This window comes from Lontra canadensis, unplaced genomic scaffold (genome assembly GCF_010015895.1).
Source record: "Lontra canadensis isolate GAN:19392208 unplaced genomic scaffold, GSC_riverotter_1.0 scaffold75, whole genome shotgun sequence".
In the NCBI taxonomy this organism is placed as follows: Eukaryota; Metazoa; Chordata; class Mammalia; order Carnivora; family Mustelidae; genus Lontra; species Lontra canadensis.
The window spans coordinates 3,366,894-3,385,496 of record NW_022631069.1 but is presented as its reverse complement, the minus strand read 5'-3'; the positions used below and the strand labels follow the sequence as shown (position 1 = coordinate 3,385,496).

Here is an 18,603-nt window from a genome sequence, read left to right as displayed (position 1 = left end):
GATCATGACCTCAGCCGAACGCAGACAGTTAATGACTGAGCCACCCAGGCGCCGTTCCCCATATCATTTCTAGCACCCTCTTCCGTTCTTAGATTATGTCCAGGGGTGGAAGAGAGGACTAGACAGGCAGTCATGCCACTTAGATTCCTGGCCATAACAACCCCCTGCACCCCAGTCTCCCTTGCCCCACTTAATTTTGCATTATTCTCTGGCCAGACCACAAGGCAGTCCAAAGCCAACCTTCTGTTACCTCCCTACCTACAAATTTGTAGTTGGATAAAAACATTTAAACGTGTTGACTGGCTTCACTTTAAGTCTGTGATTGTTTCTGTCAATTGGTTCTCGTAGCTGCCTGGCAATCATTCTGCATTTCCATAATCTGTTTACTTCCCTGCTCTCCAAAATGATTATTGCATACCACCTACCCTGACTGAAAACCTTCTCTCCCTGCCTCACCCTCAGCTGTTGGTCCTGGGTTCTCTCTCCCTGAAGAGAATTTCTACAGGGTTGCCCGCAGCCTGTGTCCTAGCAAAGGCCAGGCCCTCTCACTGGTCGAGCACGAGGCCTGTCTCTCTTTATGTCATCAATATTCCTGTCTTCTCTGGACCTTTCCTGTTGGCCTCTAAACACCTGTTCCTGCTTTTGTATTTTGTAAAGTGATTTTCACCTTACTTCTCCCTCTGTCTTCCCCTTCCCCAAAGCCCTTTGCCCCCAGCCATTGCTCTTTCTTTCCTTTTACAGCCAAAGCGTTTGATTTGTCTATACTTAGCGTCTCCACTTTCTCTCTTCCTTTTCTTTCTGGTGCCTGCTTCTGATCAAACTTCTGCCCCTGGTCCCCGTGTTAAGATCAGTAGTGACTGACATCCTGCAAAATCCCGTTGTTCACTATCTCACTTAGTGGGATTTAATGCAGGTGGTCGTTCCCTCCTCCCAGAAATACCTTGGCTGTGGGGCGCCCCTTCCCCGAGCTTTCCTCCCACCTCACAGCAACTCCTTCTCCACGTTCTTTGCTGCATCTTTCATTTCCTGAGCCTGAGACATGAGACTGCCTCAAGACATAGTTGTCGGACTTCTTCTCTAGTTGATTTCCCTCTCTTGGTGATGTCTTCTAACCTCGTGAACTGAAACACTGCTTACACACCAGGAACTCCCAAATGTATATTTCTAACCCAGACTCCTTCCCAGAATGCCAGATTCAACACTCTGTTGCCTCGTTGGCACCTCCGCTTATCTAACGGGCATCTCCAACTCCCATTCAGGATGGTGCTTCTGGTCTTCTTTTGGCCTTCTCTGGCACCTTCATTGTACTTGTTCAGTCCAAAACCTTCATCCTCAATTCCTCATCCTTCCCGGGGACTCAGAGTCTTGCCCCTGCCACGCTTCCCTGTTAGCCAGACACCACCACCTCCTGCCTGGATTACATCACTGCCCTCCTGACTGTTCTCCTTGCTCCTGCCCATGCACATGGCAGCTGGGGCAGCCTCTTAAAATGTCAGATGATGAAACTCCTCTGCCCTAACCTTCAAAGACTTCGCATCTGACTCAAAGCAAAACCCAGGGTCCTCTTGGTAGCCTTGCATGCCCTATGGCATCTAGCTCCCCTTATCTTCTGACCTCACGTATAACTCTCCCCCATGCTCGCTCCTCTTCAGCCCCTCCGCCTTTCCCATGGTGCCTCCAGCACCCTGGGCATACCTCTGCCTTTCGGCTTTCTGCCCGTTCTTCCCTCTGCCTAGGTTGTTGTTCCCCACATGGGTACAGGGCTCGTTCCCTCACCTCCGCAGCTCCTTGATGCCTCACGAGGGATGCCATCCCTGGACACTCTGTGTAAAATTATGATGTCTCTCCCTGCCCACACACACACACACACACACACACACACATTCTTTTTCTCCTCTTTCCCTGCTTTATTCTCTCAAGCATATCACCATCTAACCATGCCATTTGTGTTCCTTATTGTGTTCATCTTCCTTCACTAGCATATAAAGGGAAGGACTTCTGTATGCTTTGTTTACTGTGGCATTCCCAGTGCCTGGAATACGGGAGGCTCTCACTAAGTACTTGTTCAATGAATGGTTGGATTACCAAACTCACAGGAGAATCAGGAAAAATGTAGGGGGCTCATTGGAACCTCAGGCATCCGTGAGCGTGGAGAGAGACTCCGACATACATGTTCTGCTTAATAGGTTTGGCAGAATAGCTATTCCTACCAAACCTAATGTAAAAGTTTTGTTTTATAATGAGACAGATTATAGAATTAATAATCTTATTAAAGGATAAAAAGCCTGTGTTTAATTCATTTATTCATCCATTCAACAAATATTTAAGTACCTTCCAAGTGCCTGACAGTGAGCCATTAGAATATAGATGGCTTCTAATGTGTATATGATTAGGGATTTCTTTTTTCACAGAGAAGCAGGGGGTAACATACTTAAACCTAAAGTTAACGTAGCCATGGACACTTGCTCAAAATGTTAAAATGTCCTCTCTGTGGAAATCACTTGACGGACAGGTGTGTGTTCCATGCCCCTGACCCACAATCTGTTCTGTATTGTGACCGTCATATAGATTTAACAGAAAGAACTCATATCTCCCTTGCTCTGATCTTCCAAGCAGACTTTCCCTGCGCTTTCCCCAGCAGAACCTCAGGGAGAGGTCTTGGCATGGTCTAGAGCCGGACTTGGGAGTTAGGTTCCGGCACATCTCCTCCTGTTCATGAACCGTGAGCCCTGCCTCACATCCTTAAGGATCCCAGCAGTCTGCCGGATTCTCTAACACCCATTAAATCATTTCAGACTGTTCTGCTTCATCCAGCAGGGTGGTTTGTAGCCTGCTTATAGATACACGTGATTTTCTTTCTGAGTCTCCAGATTTTCTTAAATGCTATTGTGCGGCAATTTGCAAATAAATTCCAATTTCCGTGTCATTGTGCTTTCAGATGCATATCCATTTTCACTAGTCCTGTTGGGAATCACCTCTTTCTGGTACTTCCTTCCAGATTCTGTGCTCGTGGTGAAGGCAAGGCAGCCGAAGCCTTTCTTTGCCGCAGGAAATACATTTGAGATGACTTGCAAAGTGTCTTCCAAGAATATTAAATCACCACGCTACTCTGTTCTCATCACCGCGGAGAAGCCTGTGGGGGACCTCTCCAGTCCCAACGAAACCAAGTACATCATCTCCCTGGACCAGGATTCTGTGGTGAAGCTGGAGAATTGGACAGATGCGTCACGGGTGGATGGTGTTGTGTTAGAGAAAGTACAGGAAGATGAATTTCGATACCGAATGTACCAGACTCAGGTCTCCGATGCGGGGCTGTACCGCTGCATGGTGACAGCCTGGTCTCCTGTCCGGGGCAGCCTGTGGCGAGAAGCAGCCACCAGTCTCTCCAATCCTATTGAGATTGACTTCCAAACTGCAGGTGAGCGGGGACCCTGTTGAACACAGACTGAACTAGAACGTGACCCTAGGATTTTGAGCCAGTGGCTTTGTTTCTCTTAAACAGCTTTCTTTGTGAGATGTAATTCACAAGCCATAGAGTTTACTCATTACAAGGGTATCATTCAATGGCTTCCGGTATATTCATAGAGTTGTGCAACCATCACCACATTTGATTTGTAGAACATTTTCGTTATCCCCCAAAGAAATCCTGTCTCCTTTAGCTGACACCCTTCAATTCCCAGCCCTCCAGCAACTACTCATCTACTCTCTGTCTCTGTCAGCGTACCTGTGCTGGACATTTTACATTGCATTCATGGAATGTAATATGTGGTCCTCACATCTATCTTCTACCACTGTAACATAGCATTTTCTTTCTTTCTTTTCTTTCTTTCTTTCTTTCTTTCTTTCTTGCTTTCTTGCTTTCTTGCTTTCTTTCTTGGTCTTTATTCTTAATTGTTGTACAGTGTTTTCGAGGATCGTCTGTGTTATAGCATGTATCAGTACTTCATTCCTTTCTATGACCAAATAGTATTCCACAGTGTGGGGACACTACATTTTGTTTGGATAAACAATGGCCATTTGGGTGTTTCCACTTCTTGGACCATTAGGAGCTCTTCTGTACAAATTTTTGTATGCACATACTACCCTCTTTACCTTTTTTTAATAGATGAACCAAAACTCAGCAATTTTAGCTTCTTTAGAGAACACTATGGAGTATAAATAAAGAGAAAAGGGCACTGCACCTCCACAGGGGTTACGTGACTTGCTGCATGTGCAAGGTTCAGAGCCAAGTTCATCAGGGGTCTCTAGGACTGAAGGTGATGGGCACTACTTTTGGCCTGACTTACAGAGCGGTATTTCCACACAGGGGATGAGTATCCCACCCCTGTGCCTCATCTTGCTTTAGGACTGGAAAAAGATTTCCCGTCAATTAGTCGAGTTGCCAGAGCTGTGCTGGTATGGTAGAATATATCTGTCAACCAGCTTGTTAAGACTAGTTCCTGGCGGTGGTCATGTATGGCAAGGTTAATTAAAACGGGCATTTTTGGGGCACCTGGGTGGCTCAGTGGGTTGAAGCCTCTGCCTTCAGCTCAGGTCATGGTCTCAGGGTCCTGGGATCGAGCCCCGCATCGGGCTCTCTGCTCGGCGGGGAGCCTGCTTCCTCCTCTCTCTCTGCCTGCCTCTCTGCCTACTTGTGATCTCTGTCTGTCAAATAAATAAATAAAATCTTAAAAAAAAAAAAAACCGGCATTTTTATGTCTATTCTTAATTGATTTTGTTTTTGGCTAAGTAAAACATTTTTATGCCGTAAGACAGAAAGGTCAACTTTTTTTAATGGTATGGATACATATTCTTAAATAGAAATATTTCTTATTTGTCCGTGTAATTCATTAAACTCCTCTGAAATAATCTCTGTGTGTGTGTGTTTCAGCAGGTAGATAGTTAAAAGTTTTTGATCCCCCAATTTTATTTAGGATATCAAGGTGAAGGATCATCATTTATGAGTTTAATATTGAATGTTTTCACTAAATTTGCCATGGATTCCAATTAGAAGTTTCTGACTGTGTAAATTTATACTCACCTGTAAAAATTCAGGTATTAATTAAATCAGCATAATGAATACAAGATATTTGTTGAATTACATGGTTACTTTTTAGAGTATAGGTAAGCTAGACCTTAAAGTGTATTTTTCCATTAAAGTTTTTATTAGTATTATTTTGTATTAATATAAACTTCAATATCTTCTAGCATGCTCTAAGTCTGTTAACATTTAGCTTAATAAGGAGAAAATACTGATTTAAACCCTTAGATTTGGAAAGAGCAGAGAAAGCACAGGTTTCTTTTATTGTGTATCCACTTATTGTTTTTTAATAACGGCTTCATTGAATTATAGTTAACATATAAAATTCACCCATGTCAAGTGTACAATTGAGTAGTTTTTAGTATATTCACAGAGTTGTGCAGCCATTGCCACGATTTTATCCCAGAGTTTTTAACCACTCCAGAAAGAAACTCTGTACGCATTAGTACTGCCTTCCCATCCGCAGCCCCTGGCAACCACTAATCTTTCTGTCACTGGAGATTTGTCTCTTCTGGATGTTTCACATAAATTGAACCATATATGTGGACTTTCTGACTGGCTTCTTCTATCTGATGTACCATTTTCTACGTCCATCCACGTGATGGCACGCGTCAGTACTCTGTTCTTTTTTATGGCTGAGCAGTATCTGTTGTGTGGATGGACCACATTTTGTTTATCCATTCATCTGCTGACGGGCATGAGGTTGTTTCCACCCTCGTGGCTACGGTCAATAATGCTGATGTAAACATTAGTGTACAAGTCTTGGGGGTGGACATCAGAGTTCATTTCTCACCCAGGAGTGACGCTGGGTCATATGAGCTCTGTTGAACTCTGAGGAACTGCCAAACTGTGTTCGAAAGCAGCTACCCCCTTTTATATTCCCACTAGCCATGTGTGAGGCTTCTAAGTGTGCCACATCCTCACTAACCCTGTATGCTCCATCTTTTTTATCGTAGGCGACCCGGTGGATGTGAAGCTGTATTTTGTTATGGTTTTAGTATGCATTTTCCTAATGACTATTGGTGTTGAGCATCTTTTCATGGTAGCTGTTGGTCATATGTGTATCTTCTGTGGAGAAATGTCTATACAGATTCTTGGCCCATTTTTAAATTGTGTTATTCATCTTTTTCATTGTTGAGTAGTCAAGTTTTTCAGAGAGTCTGGATACAAGCCCATTAACAGACACATGGTTTAAAAATATCTTCTCCCACTCTGTGGGTAGTTTTTTCACTTTGCTCATGGTATCCCATGAAGCACTCAAGCTTGTAATTTTGATGAAGTCCAGTTTATTTTTCTTTTTGTTGCTTGTGTTTTTGCTGTCTTAGCTAAGAAACCATTGCCTGATCACAGGTTGTGAAGATTTATGCCTCTGTTTTCTTCTAAGGAACTTTACAGTTTTCAGCTCTTACTTTTAGTGCTATGACCCATTCTAGTTAATTTTTTTTTTTTTTTAAGATTTTATTTATTTGAGACAGAGAAGAGTGCGTGAATGTGGGGAGAGGGTGGGTAAGGGCCGAGGGAGATCTCCCTGCTGAGCAGGGAGCCTGACATGAGGCTCTATCCCAGGACCCTGGGATCATGACCTGAGCTGAAGGCAGACGCTTAACCCACTGAGCAACCCAGGTGCCCTGATTTTTGTGTGTAGCAGAAGATGGGAATTCAGCTTTGTTCTTTTGCACGTGAACACCCATTGGTTCTTCTAGTCAACCATTTGTGGACCAGCCTCTTCCTTCCCCCTTGACTTGTCTTGGCACACTTGTCACAAATCCTTTAACCATGAATGTAAGGATTTTTATAGACTCACAGTTCTGTTACATTGCTCTGTATGTCTTTTCCTATACCAGGACCACATTTGATTGATTACTGTAGCTTTGTAGTAAATTTTGAAATCAGCAAGTATGAGTGTTCCAACTTTGTTCTTTTTCGAGATTGTCTTGGCTATGCTGGGTCCCTTGCATTTCTGTACGAATTTTAGGATCACCCATTAATTTCTGCAAAGATGACTGCTGGAGCTTTGCTAGGAATTGTGTTGAATCTGTAAATCAGTTCAGAGAGTATTGCCGTTTCACAGTATTGCCTTCTAATGTGTCAACATGGAACATCTTTCTGTTTAGTTGGGTCTTCTTTAATTTCTGTGAGTGGTGTTTGGTAGTTGTCCGTGCACAAATCTTGAACTTCTTTCATTAAATTTCTCCTAAGTATTTTATTTTTTGTTGCTGTTGTAAATGGAATTGTTCTCAATCTCCTGTTCCATTTGTTCTTTGCAAATACATAGAAGCACAGCTGATTTTTATATATTGATGTTGGATTCCGCAACCTTGCTGGACTTACTATTAGTTTTAATTGTTTTTTGGTTGATTTCTTTGGGTGTTTTAAATATAATAAAATGGCATCCGTGAATAAAGACAATTTTACTTTTTCCTTTCTAGAGTGAATACCTTCTAATTCTTTTTCTTGCTTAATTGCCCTGGCTGGCGCCTCTAGTAGAATGTAGAATAGTGGTGGCATAAGTGGACATCCTTGTCTTGTTCCTGATCTTACGGGGAAGGTTTTCCACCTTTTCCCATTAAAAGTCATTGAAACTGTTGTTGTTTTTTTTTTTGTTTGTTTGTTTGTTTTCCATAGATGCCCTTTATTGAGCTGGGGAAGTTTCCCTTCCTTACTGGTTTGTTGAGTGTTTTCACTATGAGGAGATGTTGGATGTTGTTAAATGCTTTCTCTGTGTCTTTTGAGAGTCAGATGATTATGGGGTTTTTGTCTTTTATTTGTGTCGCTGTTTTATTCTCTGTAGGAGTTTATTCCATCTTGTTTTACATTTGTTATTTGATGTTTCGCTAGAACTGTTATGGGAAACAGGGGAGACATAAAATCTTTTGTATTTCTGGGTGAGGAATGGGCATTGAGTCTATTTCTCAATTCTTTACATCTCTGTATAACAGATAAAATGACTGGAGCTTCCAGGTTGAACAGACTGGCTGAGTTTTTTTTATTTTCTTTAGTCCACAGAGTTGTCATGGCCAGTTCACAGTTTCATTAGGAGAAGTGGCCATCCAATCCACCCAGCACCGCACCCTCGCCCTGAATGGCTCCCAGCAAATACTGACTTGATACTGAAAAGTCTTCACTTCCTAAAAATCAGCAACAACACCATAAGATACCCATAACAGAGAGGTCCTTCCTGGTGTCTGCCTCTCTTTCCCCCGGTATTGGGGTGCTGGCCTCTTGGTATGCAGACCATGTTTCCAAAGGGGCGCAGCTGAGTCACGAATTTCACTGACCCAAAGTGTCAGGGGGAAAATACAAATAAAATGTTACGGTGTTCGGGGCGCCTGGGTGGCTCAGTGGGTTAAGCCACTGCCTTCAGCTCGGGTCATGATCTCAGGTTCCTGGGATCGAGTCCCGCATCGGGCTCTCTGCTCAGCAGGGAGCCTGCTTCCCTCTCTCTCTCTCTGCCTGCCTCTCTGTCTAGTTGTGATCTCTCTCTGTCAAATAAATAAATAAACAAATCTAAAAAAAAAAAAAAAAAAAAAATGTTACGGTGTTCAGGGCGTTGGCCTTTAAAGAAGAATAAGAACAAAGTTTTTCTCCTTAATAGAAAAAAGCTTGAAAATATGGTAGAGTAGAAAGAAGGAAAAGAATTAGCCATAGCCTACCGGACACTGTTCATTTGTGTTGTTTATGTTCCTAGAAATCTTCCCTTGCATGTTTTCTTCATGGCTGTGAGATCAGGCTGTCTGTACAGTTTTGTGACCTGCTTTCCCCCCTTTAATCTTCTAAGATCAGTAGCTTTTGTGTTAAAACAAATTCTAGGTAAATAATTTTAATGACTACACCTCCTAGAATTTAGTCAGTCATTTAACCCTATTGATGGTCATGCAGATGGTCTGCAATTTTGGCTCTCACAAGAGGACTGCTATTTACAGCCCTTTTTAGGGGCTGGAGTTAGAACATGTTCTGTCAACGTTTGTATTTAGAAAGCTGAGTGTGGTCCACCTACTCTCCGGAGGCTAGGAATTGGGGGACATCTAGTGACTCTGGTTCACTTAAATTCTCTGTGCCGTAGTCTGTTATCTGTGAAGTTAACCAGACAAATTCCCTCGCAAAAACAGCATTACCACAGAAATTGACCATATTAAAAATATATCCAAGCCTGGGATAATGACCCACATAAACAGTGAGTTGCTGATTTCATTAGAAGGAAATCCACTGCTGTGAATATTTTACAATGAAGGCCTTTTCCCAGACCTGTGTCCACATGGCAAGCCATAGCATAGATGCTCTCTTGTTCCTATAGCCACAGCTACTAGGGGAAATGAGAACCATAACTTGTGACCTAGAAGGCATGTGGGGTTTTCTTTGGAAATATAAAGAAAAGAAAGTGAAATGTGTCCAAATTGGTAAGTCTTTGTGTGCTGTTTCAAATTTAGGAACCTAAATCCATTATAAGGGTCCTTCTGTTTTACCATTTTGTGGGGTCTTAGAAGGGGCCTCGAACACTTGGAAGAAACCCATTGGTATAGCTCTGTTTTTGACTGCAAAATTTCTAGTCAGAGAAAAAAAACACGGCCTGTGCTGCCAGGTGGCCATATGTGGTATGAGGTGCTCCGCAGTCATGAATACTGGGCCGAGTCAGAGCCACTGGCTTAATCCTGTCCCACCTCACTCCAATAAGCAGAGCAAATCCACGGTGGTCAGGACCTGTGGGAACTGTGGCTGGGAGAGGGGTTGACTGAAGGGCAGGCTACCCACAACTAGGTCAGATTTCCTTGTCTCCTCTGTTTTCCTTCCTTTCCCCTTGCTCCATGACCACCGTCCCGTTCCGTTCTCCCCTGCGCCCGGAGTTGATGCCCTTCTGCCGCTCTCTGGTTAGTCTGAGCTCTCACCGCAACCTGCTCAGGGCTGCCCCACCTCCCTAGGTTCTCCCATCTCCTCCATTCACCCTTCGCCTTTCTCCCAGCAGAACACCAACTGCTCCTACTCTTGGTTTGAGGAAAGAGTCCGATGAATTCATCTTACCGCTCACAGTGAAGTAAAAACACAGCCTTTCTAGCTCTTTGCCTCATTGGTTTGCATGACCTCTTACACACTTTCTCAGTCATTTTTGTGTATGTTAAAGTCCACTTATTTTTCCTTTTTGGTGATGTGATTTGAAAGGTAGTAATACTTGTGTTGTTAGCATCTAATGATTTTCAGAATCAGTGTCCAGGGCCATCTCTTTTTGCTTCCCGGGGAACCCAAGGAGCATCCCATGGCATTGGTATTCTGGAACCTTCTACAGGTTTGCCTGTTCTTGTTAGGATAAGGTAAATTTTGGGCTCTTAGGATCGGGTTGACTTAAAGCTATGCGATGCTGTCACCTGAAACTGAGGAATGAAAGGTTTTTTAAGAAAAAAAAAAGGAAGGTAGTACATAGCCCCTCTCTCTAAGAAGGGGATAGGAGCTAGATTCCTTCCATCCAAGGCATACTTTTTTTTAAATTTAATAAAATCACTTATTTATGCCTCGTCATCAAATAGCATAACAATAATTGTACCCACAGTCAGATGCATCCAGCAGACTCTATGGTAAATATTATTAAATTCTGGCACTAAATTCTATGTGTTCAATCTTTATACTTCCTATTTTGTTGCTCATTTTTGTGCTCACAACTCAAAATAGTGGGAGCATCTCTGCCTTGCACAGTTAGCTTAGTTTGGGTAGACACATCTTTTGGTCTCTGGAAGAAGGAAAGAGCCTTTTTTATTTTTTATTTTTATTTTTTTTAAAGATTTTATTTATTTATTTATTTGACAGACAGAGATCACAAGTAGGCAGAGGCAGGCAGAGGGGTGGGGGAAGCAGGCTCCCCGCTGAACAGAGCCCGATGTGGGGCTCGATCCCAGGATCCTGAGATCATGACCTGAGACGAAGGCAGAGGCTTTAACCCACTGAGCCACCCAGGTGCCCTGAAAGAGTCTTTTTTAAAACGAACTGAATATCAAGGGGATGTTCTTGTGCAGGTGTGTGAGTCTGGGTAGTATTTTGAAGCAAAACCCGTGCTTCCTCGATGTCCCCTGACAGATTGGAGCCGGGCCTCTGGTGCTCCCACTGTCCCCTACAGAATGTTGCCATGGTTGGCATCTCTGTCTCCTGACTGCATTTCAGCCTCCCAATGGCAGAGCCCCTGTCCCCAGCACAGTGAGGCCTCTCACTCCGTCGGGGCCAGAAGTGTCACTGGTTCAGTCCCGTGCCTTTTGCTCTCCTGCCACCTCGGTCTGGAAGTGAACCACACAGAACCAGAAGCAACACCCAGGCAGCAGGTAGGGGTGGCCTTCCAGGGGGTCCGTGGTTGTCATCAGAGAAGGGATAAAGGAAAAGCCAGAAACAAAGAGTTCTGTTGTGGGTGTAATTCAGGCGATTGCTCATTTGGCTGTGCCTGACACACTTGTCTCTCTGAAGAGAAGAGAAGCAGCCTGAGAACACCATCTCGCCCAGGTCCAAGGAAGGGGGGCTGCCCACAGATGCTCATGAGAGCACCAGGAGTGGAATTGAAACAGAAGCGTGAGCGGAAATAATGAGGGGCTCTCACTCTCTTCCAGGGCCTGTATTTAATGCCTCCGTGCACTCAGACACACCGTCAGTCATCCGGGGAGACCTGATCAAATTGTTTTGTATCATCACTGTTGAAGGAGCGGCCCTGGATCCAGGTATTTCTGTCTGTCTTCTCCCCTTGCCCATGTCGCTTTCTGTAAATGCCTCTCGTGTCATCCCCACTGTGTGACCCGGACGCCGAGGTCATGGATTAGACTGTGCGAATCCCTGAACTGCCCCACTCTGTACCTGGTACTCAGTAGGTGTTGAGTAAATCCTTGCTGATGAATGCCTCTGTCTGTTAGATGATTTGGAAACCCACCAGATGTTGGAATCGGAGTTGTCCAAGGCCCCTTCCAGGGCTGATTCAAGTTCAGGCTGGTTTGAAACCTATCAGCAGGGTCCAGCTCCGTTAGTTTGTCTTTTAAGCCTTGATTCATTCAGATATTTATTGAGCTGCTGCTAGTAACAGGCACTGTTCTAGAGGAGGGGCCAGACGCCCCGTATCTTGGAGCTTGCAGCCTGGTTAAGGAGATAAACAAGAAAGCAATCCTCATATAATATACTATCAGATGGTGTTAACTCTCGGTGGAGGATGGAACAGAGTAAACGAGCAGCAAGTGACCAGATGGTACTTTGGTAGTTTAAATTCTTGGGAAATCGTTGTAGACCTTCTCTTTGCAAAAAATGTTAGCATTGTCCATGGGATGCCTAAGAGCTCTGGCCTGTCAATCTTACACCTTTTCTTCAGTGACCAGTTGGTGTCCCCACCTTGCTTGTAGACCCTTGGGACATTAAAGGCACATAAGGTGTCTGTTGCCGAACAGGACGGTACCCACTGCTGCCTTCTCCTAATGAGACCGTGGAGAACCTGATCCGCTGCGTGGGACCTGCACTCTCTCCCATACGCTTTGTCCTTGGGTGTCTTTGTACCGCCCACCCCAGCACAGGCAGAGCCCGGGCCTCTCACCGATTGGCACCTTTCAAAGGCCAAAGTGTATGAGGCTCTTGGCGTTCTGTGCAGAGACCACTGGGCCTGTGGCCCTGGGGTGGAAAGCGGAAGAGGGTATTCATTTTGTAGCAAGGGCAGGTTGTAAGCAAAGTGAGGACGGCCTGCAGTGAAACCAGAGTGGACAGCATGAGTAGGGGACTGGGCAGAGCTGGCGTCGAGGAACAAAGGCCCAGTGGCCACCAGCCGAGATCCAGCTTCTTCGGGACCTTGGGTCAGAGGTGCAGGTGGTAACTAGTTCCGGGTCGGCAGTTACTCCAGTAGGAAGTCTTGGCCTCCTGGACCAGATGGTCTCCGCAGCAGCTACTCGGCTTTGTGGCTGTTGGTGTGAAAGCAGCCATAGACGGGATGTAAGCAAATGGGCTTGACCGTGTTCCCATGAAGCTTTATTGACACACACAGCTGGTGGGCTGGATTCGGCCTGCTGGCTGTAGGCTGCTGACACCTGCACAAACTGATGGGTCCCAAACTGGCTCTCTCAGGGAACCCAAACATGGCTGAGCTGCAGAGGTAGGGAAAAGAAGGTAGAAGAAAAGAAGGAATCCGTCCATCCAAGCCACCCATGGGTGAGCTGTGTTCTCAAGGGCAAAGGGTGGGTAGCTCAGGTCTTGAGGTCACTGGGGTGTGGAGGATTGGGGACACAGAGTGGATTAGGAAGAGAAAATGAAAGTGAGAGTAGAAGAGGCTGCCAGAAAATGGGGGAGGGGATCGTGTTCAGAAATTGGAACCATGTTTACCCTCGAAGCTCATGGATGATATAAACAAAAATAAATCATTTAAATGTTCTTTCTTGGTAAATTAATGGGTTACCGGTTTTGGCTTTAATATAAAAGTCTTCCTCCGGGGTGATTACAGAAGCTATAGGTGGCTGTTATCATGCAGATCACAGTTTTCCAGAACTTTGCCCTCTTGGACTATGTGGGTAGAAGATTCTGAATAATGAAGCACACGCTGTAATTTAGTTTTTCCTCACGCACCTGCTGGGTTGTGAAGGAATTCTCTTTTGGAAAGGGCATACCGTGCAAGTGGGCCGAGTGCCAGGGCACTCCTGTGCTGAGAGGGGAGGGACAAGGCAGATCACTGCCCTTTAGAGGCCGTGTCTTGGGTCAGGTTCTCCAGAAACAAAGCCTGAAACAAGCGTGCAGGTGGTTAATTGACGATGTGCTCCCAGGGAGCGAGGGAGTCGAGACAGAGCAGGGAAAGAAGCCAGGCAAAGATGTGAATGCAGAGCAAGTCTGACTCCCCCGGGGAGCTCTGGAGCGTCGGTGGTACCACAGAGGACAGCCTCCGTGAGGTAAGGCACTGGGCTTTTAGATCCCCACCATTCCCCAGTCGTTGCACACAGTCCAGATGGTTGGGGAGCAGGGGTGTTTCTTAATCTCCGGGAAGTGGCTCCCATCCGTGGAAGCCAGTCCTCTGGAAGAGGGTAGGGGTGTGAGAATGTTCAAGGCACCAAGAGCCTCTGCTCCTGGCGGGAAGGCCCTCCCTGTGAGCAGCGTTGTGGACTGGGTATCTTGTAGTGTGGAGATAAGGATGCTTGTGGTGGGCAGGCAGTGAGTGCTGTGTGCCAGGCACATGTGGTTCTAAGCATTTGGCAGAGATGACTCACTTCACCATGGGCGAAGGTGTTAGTATTCCTTTTCCAGCTGAGGAAACTACGTCACAGAGCATTAAGTCCCTCGTCCAGGCCACATGGCCAGCAGGGGCTGGTGCCAGGAGTCTGGCGCACTAGCCTGGCCCTGCAGGCTGACCACAGCTGCATGACACCTGGCGGGACTGGGGCTAGACTCTGCGCCTGAGTATCGGCGACACAGTTGTCACTTCTTGCCTTCCGGGTCCACGCAGCCCCTGCCCGTGAAGGCAGCACACCCTGAGGGTGTGAGGGTGTATAGTGATTTTGAGGTTGTTAGTGTATTTTCACAAAATGAATAAATATTACTTTTTGTGTAACAAAAATGGTATCATTTAACATTTATATAAAAAGCCTTATCAGGTGAATTTAAGATAGAAAGTGTGTGTGGCCTTGCCGTCCTTCCTTGCCTGCTGAATGCGCCCCAGGCCCAACATGGCAGGTGACATTAGGGAATGGCTAAGAGAAGAGGTCAGGGGCTTACGCTGTGTCCTCCGTCTTCACATGCCAGAGTCTTCCTTCTCCTGTGCCCATGTTCATTTGTTTGAAGCTGTTAGAACCTTAACTTCGCAGAGTCCTTTGAGATGCAGCAGCCTCCTTTCTGGGACTGTTAACGTGTTCCACTTTCTCAGCTGGACGTGTTTTCCTCTTGTTTTGAACTTAAGCACATCTGCAGGGGAAAAAACACAATGAACAATAAAACCCAAACTGTTGGGGTGCCTGGGTGGCTCAGTCAGTTAAGCATCTGCCTTTGGCTCAGGTCGTGATCCTAGGGTCCTGGGATGTAGCCCCGTATTGGGCTCCCCGCTCAGCGGGAAGCCTGCTTCTCCCTCATTCTCTGTCTCTCTCTCTCCGATAAGTAAATAAATAAAATCTAAAAAAAAACCCAAAAACCCCAAGACCGCAAAACAAATAAGAAACCCCTAACCTGCGATGACTCTAAATTTTGTCTGGTTCACTTTATGTACCTTTCATTCTTAACTTCATTAGTGTCCTCCAGTCTTGGGCTCTTCTGCCTGACATGTCAGAGGACCCTGCTTTGAGGTTGTCACCGCCTAGCCCCTTTATATCCTATGATCCCTGCGGGAGATGGTTTTGGGTGTGTCTTAGGTTAGGTGGTGGTGGCGGCATGGTTAAGAGGGAGGACTCTGGAGCTTCAGTCCCTGGGCGAAGCTGCGTGTTGTGCTGCTCCTGGCTCTGTGACCTGGAACGAGGTGTTGGGCCCACCGTGGTGGGGAGTGTGACAGTGCCTTCATCGTGGGGCTGGCCTGGCCTAAGGCGTGGTGAGCCATGCTGGCCCCCGGTGATGTGACGCGTGTGTTAGCCACACGTGCGATTTCTGCTGGTTGCACGGACTCAGGGTTCCGGCTTGGTCTGTCATCCACAGACGACATGGCCTTTGATGTGTCCTGGTTTGCGGTGCACTCCTTCGGTCTGGACAAGGCTCCTGTCCTCCTGTCTTCTCTCGATCGGAAGGGGATCGTGGCCACGGCAGAGAGAGACGGGAAGAGCGAGCTCAGCCTGGAGCGTGTGAGCGTGCTGGAATTCTTGCTGCAAGTTCACGGCTCTGAGGACCAGGACTTTGGCAACTACTACTGCTCTGTGACTCCGTGGGTCAAGTCCCCGACGGGTTCCTGGCAGAAGGAGGCTGAGATCTACTCCAAGCCCATCTTTGTAACTGTGAAGATGGATGGTAAGAATGATATGCAGCGAAGTCTCTGGGCTGGGCCGCACCTGATGGGATCAGGTGGCCACCGTCTGAGACCGTGCCACCACACGTCCTGCTTGCTCCAGACCTGGCCCGGACCTGGACCCCAAGGGAGCACACACAGGCCGTGCTGTTTCCCCAGCTGTGGTATCGCCCACAGGAGGCACCCCTGGGAAGTGATTTTGAGACTTCCCAGAGAGATTTCTGATGCTTTCTCTAACTTCTGTGCAAACCCACTTTCCTTGTCAAAGGGTTGGCCTGGATTATGCCAGGCAGAGGCAGAGAATGTCATCGAGAGAGTGGGTTCAGGTCCCTAGCAGAGGCAGTGAGTGGCTTCCTGCCCCTCCTGTCTTCCTCCTGGTTTTGCTTCTTGGACACGGGAGGCTCTGCCTGTTGTCATTAGCATAGACGGGGTTTTCTCCAGGCCCCTGAGATGGGAAGGGGGCTTTGCCGCCAGACTCATTCTAACTCGGTTGTCAGAGGGCGCCCTTCCCACCCCTCTGTTCCCCAAACATCCCAGAGTGGGGCCAGTTGTTCCTTGGCTAGTGAGACACCGGTCTTCTCTGTGAAAAGCTTCAGAGTCCATGTTAATAGGGAAATTCCATGGAGAGCATTAAAGCCCCAGCACCTTCGAGGGTTGGGAGGGGCCTTGGAGTGTGTTTCTCTGATGGGCTGTCAGTTTGGGGGAGACTGAAATCGAAACCCCAGCTTGTCCACAGATGACTTCACTTTCGTGGTCCTTTGTTTCCTCTTTCGTACAATGGGGTAACCATCTTGTGTCGGGCTGTTCCGGAAGGTGAGCCACGTGAAATGTCAGGCAGCCGTTGGCGTGCCGGCATCCGCCCAAGGAGGGCTGGTGCGTCTGGGAGAAGAGACTTGGGATTTGAATGCATGCGATCTGTACGGTGTTTGTGCCTTCCTGAAACTTCTTCACTTAGACCCTGTTTGCATCTTAGAAATTCCTCGCATGGGGTAGCTCCATACGAAAACCCAGATTCCCAAACAAGGGAGCGATTATTCACTTTGCTAGATAATTTACTATAGTGTTACTTAAAATAGCTCCCCGAGCACACTTCAGTTATTTGATGCAGAGAATTGATTTATGAACGTTTTTTTAAGGCTTCATCTGCTGCTGTATGCGCGATGCCCTTATCCTGACTTTTAAAAATCCATCTCCTGCCAAAACCCTAAAAAGCAAGTTGACATTCAAAGACATCAAATGAATTCTTTTTCCTGGTTTTTTGTTTCTCCCCCACAGAGCTGGGTGGGGTGTGATCTGTTCACTTTGTGCATAGATAAGGGGGCTCCTGTCTCTAAGAGCACTGTGCTAGGTGCTGGATAGAGCTCCAGTCCCCTGGGGGGTGGGTATTTGGGGGGTGGTTATCTGTCCTGTGGGGAGGGAGGGTTGCAGGCAGTGGGCTTCTGGTGTCTGCCTCCAGCACCACTGACCTCGAATCCCCTTGCTCCGTCCCTCCCAGTGCTGAATGCCTTCAAGTACCCGCTGCTGATCGGCGTGGGCCTGTCCACCATCATCGGGCTCCTGTCCTGCCTCATCGGGTACTGCAGCTCGCACTGGTGCTGCAAGAAGGAGGTCCAGGAGACGAGGCGTGAGCGGCGCCGGCTCATGTCCATGGAGATGGACTAGGGCCCGGCCAGGGAGCGGCCACCGGCCGGCATCGGAGCCCTCGGGGCCGGAAGAGGACAGCAAGCTTTTCACGTGCAGTGTGTGATACTCAAACCCAGTCCTCTCTAATCTCAGGTGGGACCTGGCGCGCTCTCTTCTCTGCATGTCCAGTCCTGAGCGCGGACACGTTTACCAGCACACGGCTCTTCTCCCCACGGCACTTTCTGGTAGAACAATCGCGTGTGTGTTTTCCCAGCTGCGGCTTTTTAATGGTTACCCCTTTCGTCTAATTTTTTTCTCCTGCCGGTTTATAGATCTCTGACCTGTGTGTGTTCGTCTGTTTGGTTTCAAGGGGTTGCGGGGAGGAAGGATGATGGCTCTCAGAGTTCTTGATCTTGGGGCTGGGGGAGGACGGAGTTGCCCGCCGGAGCCAGCTTCCACATAGGGGGCCTGTGTTAGGAGCGCTGCCAGCGCCGCCCTCTGCCCCACACAGGCCTGTGCTGAAGGCTAACTGGTGGCTTTTACCACCCTACCCACCCCGGATTTTCAGGGGCTTAGAGGACATTTGAAATCTAAACTTGCAGTATGTAACTTCTTACTGAGCCCAAATGCTTTCTTTTTTTTCTTTCTTTTTAAATTTTTTAAAATTTTTAATGCTTCTCTGCCCCCTTTCCATTTCTTTGGTATTTGCTTTTATGCGAGTGTGCTGACATGGCCCTGACATGGCCCTGGAATCTAGAATTTGGCTCTCCACCAAGCACCTTATCTTGCCACCTTAGCCTTAAGAATGAGTATGAATATGAAGAAAAGTACACAGCCACCTCTGTCCAGGGCAGTAAGGAGGTCCTCAAGGAGGGGGAGGTTGGGGAACGAGAGAAGGAGGTACTCACTGCAGTGCTTCCGAGGCTACTGTGCCTCAGGGGGCCCCGGGGAGAGGGGAAGAGGGTCCTGGGAGTTGGATGTCCGCAGCTCGTGCCGGGTGGGGTGGTGGTGCCAGGGCTGTGTCTGGAGAGGGGGAGCTGTCCCCGTCCCCCCTTCCTGC

At 47.1% G+C, this 18,603-nt stretch overlaps 1 protein-coding gene across 1 annotated transcript in view; it reads left to right on the top strand.

The window, feature by feature from the left end:
- PTGFRN (prostaglandin F2 receptor inhibitor) overlaps nt 1-17,977 on the top strand; it is a 78,867-nt gene extending 60,890 nt beyond the window's left edge. Inside the window, exons 6-9 of the mRNA XM_032881337.1 lie at nt 2,999-3,418; nt 11,599-11,706; nt 15,617-15,922; nt 17,416-17,977. Of these exons, the coding sequence (XP_032737228.1) occupies nt 2,999-3,418; nt 11,599-11,706; nt 15,617-15,922; nt 17,416-17,582 (1,001 nt within the window). The 3' untranslated portion in view covers nt 17,583-17,977. The remainder of the gene's footprint in view (nt 1-2,998; nt 3,419-11,598; nt 11,707-15,616; nt 15,923-17,415) is intronic.
- Nucleotides 17,978-18,603: the final 626 nt, after the last annotated feature.